This window comes from Danaus plexippus (genome assembly GCF_018135715.1).
Source record: "Danaus plexippus chromosome 13 unlocalized genomic scaffold, MEX_DaPlex mxdp_15, whole genome shotgun sequence".
NCBI classification, from domain to species: Eukaryota; Metazoa; Arthropoda; class Insecta; order Lepidoptera; family Nymphalidae; genus Danaus; species Danaus plexippus.
In genome coordinates, this window is record NW_026869849.1 from 2,817,470 (window position 1) to 2,825,930 (window position 8,461).

The following is an 8,461-nucleotide window of genomic DNA, read 5'->3' on the forward strand; positions in this document are numbered from 1 at the left end:
CTTTTTGAAGTGGACTCCAGACACTGTCATTTGTCTAGTAGACAGCTGTTGTCACTGATTGTTATGTTTATCTCCTAAGTCTCAACGTGATTATTTATAGGTTATAAAAATACTTCTTTGTTATATAGTAACATGGACATTGACAATGACCTACCGAGTTGTATTCAGGCTAGATTTAAGTCAGATACCGGTGAAGAAACTGGTAACCCATTAGATCTACCATTAAATATAACGAAAGATCAACTCTCACTCATATGTAATGCTCTTTTGAAAGAGGTAAATATATTTTAACAGTAAGTTTTTAATATTAGACAAAGTAGATCATAACAATTAACATTGCAGGAAGATAAACCCTTCCTATTTTTTGTAAAAGATGTGGAAATAACATCTACTCTTCAAGATGCACTAGATGTATCCAAACTTAATACTGAAGAGGTGGTTGAGATTATATATCAGCAACAGGCTGTGTTCAAAGTCAGGCCTGTTACGAGATGTACAAGGTATTAATCTCTACTAACATAAAATTTCTTTTATTTCTTTATATGTATGAAATATTAACTATAATCCTGCTGTGAAGTTCTATACCAGGGCATGCAGAAGCAGTTATATCCACAAGTTTCAGCCCATCGGGTAAACATTTAGCAAGTGGTTCTGGAGATACAACTGTCAGATTTTGGGATTTAAACACCCAAACCCCCCATCATGTATGCAAAGGTATAATAAGTGATATAGTATGGACATTTCAGTTATTAATTGTACTTTAGATTATACAAAACTCTATTGACAGGACATTCAAATTGGGTGTTATGTATCAGTTGGTCACCAGATGGCACTAAGTTGGCATCAGCGTGTAAACAAGGCAGGATAATGATATGGGATCCATTAACGGGACAACAGATTGGGAAAACGTTGTTAGGTCATAAACAATGGGTGACAGCTCTTGCATGGGAACCCTATATAAGGTAAATACATAGCATAAATATATTTCAATGTATTATATTGGCCCAAAAACCATGTCAGTGAAAAAGTAACCCAATTGCCAATATACACAAATATTTTTAGAAATACAGAGTGCCGTAAATTAGCTAGCTCATCAAAAGACACCGATGTCAGAATATGGGACACAGTAACGGGAAATTGTGTATTAAATCTGACAGGACATACTAAAGCTGTTACATGTGTGAAATGGGGTGGCACTGGACTTATATATACTTCTTCACAGGATAGAACTATCAAGGTAAAGTAAAGGTTGTATTAAATGCTAAATTAAATACATTAGGAATTGGTCCCAGTTCACATAAATATTTTTTATGTTGAGTAAGAAAATCATGATTATTATGATAATTTCAAAATACATATTGTGTATTTTTTAGGTTTGGAGGTCTGAAGATGGAATATTGTGTAGAACATTAGAGGGCCACGCACATTGGGTAAACACATTGGCTCTTAGCACAGATTATGTTCTTAGAACTGGCCCATTTCATCCCATACTAGACAAGTTTGATCATACAGATGACAGTGAGTGGTTCTTCATTAAAGTCTTTTACATGTGAGAATACAAAAATATAAACATTTAACACCTTTTTGTTTTAGAGATAATATTACAAAAACGAGCTAAAGAAAGGTATGACCTGACTTGCTCTAAAGATGAAGAGAGACTTGTGTCAGGTTCCGATGATTTTACTTTATTTCTTTGGATGCCACAGAAAGAGAAACGGCCACTAGCAAGAATGACAGGCCACCAACAGCTTATTAATGATGTTAAATTTTCACCTGATGCAAGGTCCGTTTACTTTTTATTACATTACTTAATAAATTAATTTTTTTTAAAACGCTGATGAAAAATATATATTTTATTCAGGATAATCGCTTCAGCCTCATTTGATAAGTCAGTGAAGTTGTGGGAATCAACTACTGGGAAATTTATAACTACTCTAAGAGGTCATGTACAGGCTGTGTACATGGTTGCGTGGTCTGCAGATTCCAGGCTATTATTAAGTTCAAGTGCTGATTCAACATTAAAAGGTAAGCTATACACTTAGCTGCATTATATTATGAACATATTAGACCCACAATCACATTTATAAGTCTTTTTAATTGTATAATATTATAGTTTGGAATATGAAGACCAAAAAGCTAGAGTTAGACCTGCCAGGTCATGCTGATGAAGTTTATGCTGTGGACTGGTCACCTGATGGATCATATGTCGCCTCCGGAGGGAAAGATAAAGTCTTAAAACTGTAAGTGACTGCCTATTTTAAAATCTAAACTATCATATTGTCTAAAATAAAACGAAAATTATTTTTTGTATAACATGATTGTGAATCCAAGTTCTGGTAGCCAAATATTTTATTGATTAACTTAAATGGTTTGAAAGGATATAAATAATATATATTTTTTTATATTTCAGGTGGCAACATTAAAAAATGTGAAACAAAATCTGGAACTGTTTTTTTTATTGTGGAAGCAAATTTATATAAATGATGATGATACATTAAACATATTGACTATTATTGATGCTATTTTATTTTAATGCTCTTCTTAACATTAGCCTTAATACCTGATGCCTCTCCACCATATCTAGTAACTTCTGTTCTTGCTTCTCTAACGGCTCCCTTCCTTCTTATTTTAGCTTTTCTATATTTAAGCTTATGCTTCACCCGTGGATTCCTTTGTTCCTTCTTCCTGTGTGGTGTCAAGCCTTTGTTTTTGGCAATTTGATATGTTATCTCTCTTTTATCAACAACATCTCCAGGCAATATATCTTGGCTTGATGTGGAAGGCTTTTGTTCATCAATTTCATTATTATCTGAGAAACCGCTCTCATCAGATTCATTCTCATTTCGTAATGAATTGTCTGCTTCATTTGGATTTTCAAGCTTATCTTCCACATCTTCATCGTCATCAGACACTCCAGTGTCATCTCCTTCTTTTTCAACAGCATTGATCAATTTGAGTTTCTTTGCTGGATATTCTGAATCCTTTCCTGATTTGCGCTTCTTATTTCTCTGTTCTCTAATCTGAAGTTTCAGATTATTTTTGACTATACTCATTATACTGTCTATCTGTGGCTTGATCACTTCAAGATATATTGGTTCCATTTTCTTCAACATTTGTCTGTACTGATATAACCTTTTAATGACAGGATGGTTTTGTACATTAATTCTTCTGCTTTTCAACAATAAATAAAAACTAATGTTTGTGCAGTAGTTTAGTATAAGATCATAATTAGTTTTAACAAATTTGGAAGCAGAGCAGTCTGGAATTTTTCCACCTTTCACTAGTTCTAGAACAGGACTCAAGTCTTGTTTTGCGACTGTTAGCTTTGATTTGAAATCATCAATGAGACCTGAGAATTCTGGGCTTTCTTTTTCGAGTAATTGTAATTTTTGCCTTTTGGACATTTGACTTACATCACTTTTTATGACAGTCTCTTTATCATCAGCTTTGGTACTTTGTTCATTGAAGAACTCTAAAGTGAAATCTTCTTCTCCAAGTTGCTCAATCAATCTTTTTTGTATGTTTTTAGCTTCTTCTTCCTCCATGAGAGCATTTTCCTCCTCATCTCCAAATCCACCATAATCTTCATCTACAAAATCAGTTGAATAATAAGACTGTTTCTTTTTTCCCCAAGCTTTGGAGTCTGGTAAGTCGTCGTCGGACTTCTCTTGGCCCTCAACATCACTGTCAGCCATTCCCAAATCACTCTTGTCATCATCTTCTGACTCAGAAAATCCATAAACTTCCTCTTCACTACCGGAATCTTGATGCTTTCTCTTTCGTAAGTTATCCATAATTTTTTTCTCTGATGGAGTGTAATCATCTTCAGAGTCGGAAGGCTCATACTTATCTTTGATGTCATATTTAGTATTAATTCTGAAAAATTATAAATATTATAGAGAAAAAACATAAAAAATACATACAATTTTTAAAACAAGAAAATTGTAACAAAAATTATAACTAACTAATATTATAAACTCAATTACAAAAGCTACTGAGCTGATGTTCATAACATTTGAAGCACTATCTAGAACACTATATATTATTGTATTAAACAGTTATCGTCCCACAATTTGTAGTTATTCTTTGGAAAAAATAAACCAACAAAAATAGGTAAAGTCAAAACCTTGATATCGATTAAGTTCTACTAATTTTAAAAAGTATAAAAAAATATATATGTACTTACTTTATTTTATCTGCCATCGTGTTTTGTACCTCTCAAGAAATAATCTACAAAAGCATGCCAATACTAAAGAGGTTATTTGTTATTGTTTTTTTTATAACCTAATTATTTGTTCATATTTTTACACCAAATAAATTGTTAAAAATAATATTTTCTTTTCGTAATGTAACTTTATATTAACCAAGATTTAATTAATAATCACAAAGTCATATATCACTTCTAACATATTACCATATGACAAAAGTAAAATATGGAACACAATACATCATGAGGAGCCATCATTTCTAAATTGTCACTGTGATATGACAACAGCTAATTTGAAATAAAATTTACAGCATAGAGTATGTTATGTAAGTTTATAATTTTAGAATTGAAATGATCGATAAACATTAAATTAGATAAACTCATTCGTATACTATTATTTTGCCATTAGCATTTTATTTACGATAATCTAGTTTGTATAAAATTAAGAATCTGTTTTTTTAATGTTTTTCAATTACTGCGATGCTAGTCTTTTTCCAAAATAAAACTGCTAATACTATGGTTTGAATATCTGTTCTTCAGTTTTTAGCAAATAAGTAAAAAGTCCATGAAAAAAACTTCACGATTATATTTCTGAGGTAAGGTATAAGTCAAAAAACCTATGAGCGGGTGGACAATGCTCGACAAGATTTATCAAGTGTTGCAATTTCGTCACAAGAACTGAATACTGCTACTTTTCTTTTTACCGGTACCAATATTTCCATGACGACTAACTGTGAACTCAAGATATGTAACTGGTACAACAGAAAGACCTTATTAAATAAGTTCTTGTTTTTTCTCTCTCAAATTTTGATCTCGTGAATTTTTAGCGTCTCACAGTCGAAAAAATTTTTCATCCCCAATTTTTATATTAAACGATCGATTTTATGTAGTTAAGTTTACTAAGGCGCTCCAGGAATTCAAGATTCAAATTCCGCTCCTGAATACTAATTTTCTACATATACTCCACTGGACATAACTACGTTATTTGCCAACGATAGTGTATTTAAGTTATTTTTTTCGGCTGTGTTTTAATTCAAAAATACATATACATATTTGTTTTAAAGATTTGCAGTGGGACAGTTTGGTTTGGTCGTTTAAAATATGTCCTGCATCCGTGCAGACAGTCACAGGTGGGACAGTTACCAAAGTTATTAAAATTACCAAATGTCAAATGTCAATCGGTTACCCGTCTATAAATATTATGAATTAACAATTTTAGGTTATGCTAATGTTCTGATGTAAATTCACGTCCAAATTTGCCATGAATATAAAATTCTAGCTTAATTATATTAGAAATATTTTGAAAAAGATGCTGTCAGCATCAATAGCTAAATTAACCTCAATTTACTTGATATTTTTCATGATACCGGCCTTGGTATCCCTTAAAAAATCCGGTACTGGTAAAGTGAATAAATTAAATGATTGTATGCGATGTGTGATTTTAAAAGATTCAATCAACAACTGGTTAGAAAAAACGTCTAGAAGCAATCATGAAGGCGGAGATGTTGCTTGGGAGGAGGCGAAATTAAAATCGTACTCACGAAGTGAGATGCGTTTAGTTGAAATTCAAGAAAAACTATGTACAGAAGTAAAAAAGCATCAAGATCAGTGTTACGCCCTTGCAGAAGAAGCGGAACAATTGTTGGAACAGTGGTGGTTTGAAGAAGACCATGATGTACTGGACTTGTATACTTGGTTGTGTATAAATCATTTAAAGCTGTGTTGCCCGTCAGGTCACTTTGGTGTTAACTGTGAGCCTTGCCTACTAGATAAAAATAATAAGATATGCGGCGGCAACGGCGAATGTAGTGGTGACGGGACCCGCCATGGTAATGGTACATGCATTTGTAACAAAGGATTTGCAGGTAGTAATTGTGATGAGTGTTCCAAAAATTATTTCCTTACTGAATCTTCATGTAAACCATGCCATCCTGCATGCAAAGAGTGTCATAGATTTGGTAGAGATGCTTGTATGGAATGTGCTGCCGGTTGGAAGAATGAATTGGGGGTTTGTGTTGATGTTAATGAATGCTTGGATAGCCCTTGTAACAGTAATGAATTTTGTGTTAACAGAGAAGGTTCATTTAAATGTACAGCTTGTGATAACACTTGTGAAACTTGTCTTGGGCCAGGACCAAAAAACTGTTCATCCTGTAAAGCCAATAACCATCTATGGCTCGGTAGATGTATGAATAGATTCGAAAAAAATAATATATTGAAGGAAGCATTAATGAGAATTTCATTGTACATATTTTGGCTTTTAGTAACATTTCTCTTCTATAAAAAATCAGCTGCACTCGCCTCTCTCACAATTATACTATTATCAACATTTATTTTCTATTATGAAAAATACTTTGAAACAAATCTTTTAGACATAATTTACAGTTTTATATGAATCTAAATAAAACATAAGATAAAGGTGTATTAAAATACATTTTATTGTGAAATGGTACATAACTACTTTTTAGTATCATTTATATACAAAATTAAATATAATAAACCAAAGTTATATTCTTAAATGTAACAGATATTTAATAAAAAATAAAGCATAAATTAAACTGCCAAAGTCACAGTATATATGGTACAATTTCATATACTTTTGTATAATTATAAATTACCAGTACAGAAGGTATTTCAATTGTGTGTAATTTACAGTTCTGTTGAATTCCTGAAGTGTTGATGTTTATGTTTGAATATTAGGCCTTATGACCTCTAGACCTTACTTCATATTGAGATTTTTTCGATTTTTATAAACTGATATTGTGAAAAAAACAGACAAAATAATAAAATTTTTTGACTTTGATATAATATTAAAATTCAAAATAGTTATATAAGAAGTAATTTAAAGTAACACTACCTTATATATAGCTGGGGCCCAAAAATCATGTCCTTTGCCAGGAATAATGAAAAAGTTACTAAAATGACATATTCTCATAAGACACTATAAAAATACAAAATGCTACTTTTTGGCAATCCAATGTAATACATAACCTATTTGTGTAAAAGTATGTAAGTGGTAATAAAATAAACAAAATAATGATCGATACAAAAGGGTATTACTGTTACAGAATACTAAAGTGCAAAAGATTACAGTAATGTGATGTCCTGTATATGGTATTATAAATATATAATTAAATAATAAAAATCAACATTTTTTTTTATTTATAAAATAAGATTTGTATCCATTCGAATTACAGTGTAAACTCTTTATAAATAATGAATAAAATTTGTCTTCGCGTCATAAAATGAAGACAAACTGAATGAAGGTGAAAAAGATAATCGAATAGATGATTCGAATACATAAACAACTATTAAATTAGCGCTTGACGCTAAGTTTATCGATTTATTTTATTGTATTATCAATAAAGATTCCGACACAAGTTTCTTCACTCCATTAAACGGTAACCTCACTTAAACTGTACCATGTGTTCGATCCCTTGGGTTTCGTTATAAACAGTTTACACTGTAGATGAAACGGAATCAATGAAATCACTATACACTTTATATGTAGCTGCAAAATGAAATACTTTATTTACGAATATCATACGCAGACAGACATTTTGAAATGTTCTTTGGTGACAAGTAAAGATAGACAGGCAGAAAAAAAAAACGTAAATGGTACTTAAGTTACAAATATATTACTCAACAAAAAAAAAAAAAAAACGTTTAGAATTTAAAAAAAAAAAAGCAAAAACAACTTTGTTCTATATTTTTTTTTTGTTTTTGGTAGTATGTCATATTTAAGTACTAATGTAACACGATTACGAACTAAATATGAAAACACTTAAGATAATCTATCATCGACTATTTTAAGTCAAAAGAAAATAAAAATATGTTATACAAAAAGCACTAAATTACATTGGACTCATAATACTATCAGTATATTACGCGCGACTAGCAATTACATCTATTGTAAATTGTAATATGACGTATTGAAAATGTGCTTTGTATCAAATTTTAATTTCATTTATTTAATTCACATAAATTAAACGAGTACCACTTTTTTTATAAAGGATGTTTATCTACAGTTATTAATATCAGTCGATTGTAACAAGCTAACACTAAAATTTGGGTCCCTTTTTAATACGCGAAGGCTTCCAACTCATTCACCATACTCGAGGTTTGTGCATATTTGGGAATTCATTAATATTAATATTGCTAATAATTTTATTCCAAATAAAATAATATTTTTATGTGTGTTTTATTTTAATTTGACTTTAAATTTTTATTTATTCTGATGCTTTAGATTCGGTG

General features: G+C 31.0%; 3 protein-coding genes across 3 annotated transcripts; 2 read left to right on the plus strand and 1 right to left on the minus strand.

The window, feature by feature from the left end:
* Window positions 1–42: 42 nt before the first annotated feature.
* On the plus strand, window positions 43–2,513 carry LOC116770175 (notchless protein homolog 1). Its single transcript, XM_032661538.2, has 10 exons — window positions 43–276; window positions 343–500; window positions 578–714; window positions 788–962; window positions 1,063–1,237; window positions 1,374–1,518; window positions 1,594–1,783; window positions 1,862–2,025; window positions 2,114–2,240; window positions 2,411–2,513. Exons 1-10 carry the CDS (start codon window positions 133–135, stop codon window positions 2,421–2,423), a joined length of 1,428 nt encoding a protein of 475 aa, XP_032517429.1. The 5' UTR covers window positions 43–132; the 3' UTR covers window positions 2,424–2,513.
* LOC116770176 (something about silencing protein 10) lies at window positions 2,433–4,469 on the minus strand. Its single transcript, XM_032661539.2, has 2 exons — window positions 4,187–4,469; window positions 2,433–3,876 (listed from the first exon to the last, which is right to left on the minus strand). The coding sequence occupies exons 1-2, from the start codon at window positions 4,201–4,203 to the stop codon at window positions 2,520–2,522; spliced, it is 1,374 nt and encodes a 457-aa protein (XP_032517430.2). The 5' UTR covers window positions 4,204–4,469; the 3' UTR covers window positions 2,433–2,519.
* An 868-nt stretch (window positions 4,470–5,337) lies between these two features.
* Window positions 5,338–8,404, plus strand: LOC133320197 (cysteine-rich with EGF-like domain protein 2-B). The gene has a single exon (XM_061527768.1). It carries the CDS (start codon window positions 5,517–5,519, stop codon window positions 6,600–6,602), a length of 1,086 nt encoding a protein of 361 aa, XP_061383752.1. The 5' UTR covers window positions 5,338–5,516; the 3' UTR covers window positions 6,603–8,404.
* The last annotated feature ends 57 nt before the right edge of the window (window positions 8,405–8,461 follow it).

What these genes read in the sequence shown, in the direction of transcription:
- LOC116770175 (XM_032661538.2), top strand. Translation starts at nt 133, where the DNA reads ATGGACATTGACAATGACCTACCGAGTTGTATTCAGGCTAGATTTAAG. An exon ending in CCCCCATCATGTATGCAAAG is followed by an intron (nt 715 to 787) that starts GTATAATAAGTG and finishes CTCTATTGACAG; the next exon opens with GACATTCAAATTGGGTGTTA. An exon ending in TGCTGATTCAACATTAAAAG is followed by an intron (nt 2,026 to 2,113) that starts GTAAGCTATACA and finishes ATAATATTATAG; the next exon opens with TTTGGAATATGAAGACCAAA.
- LOC133320197 (XM_061527768.1), top strand. Translation starts at nt 5,517, where the DNA reads ATGCTGTCAGCATCAATAGCTAAATTAACCTCAATTTACTTGATATTT.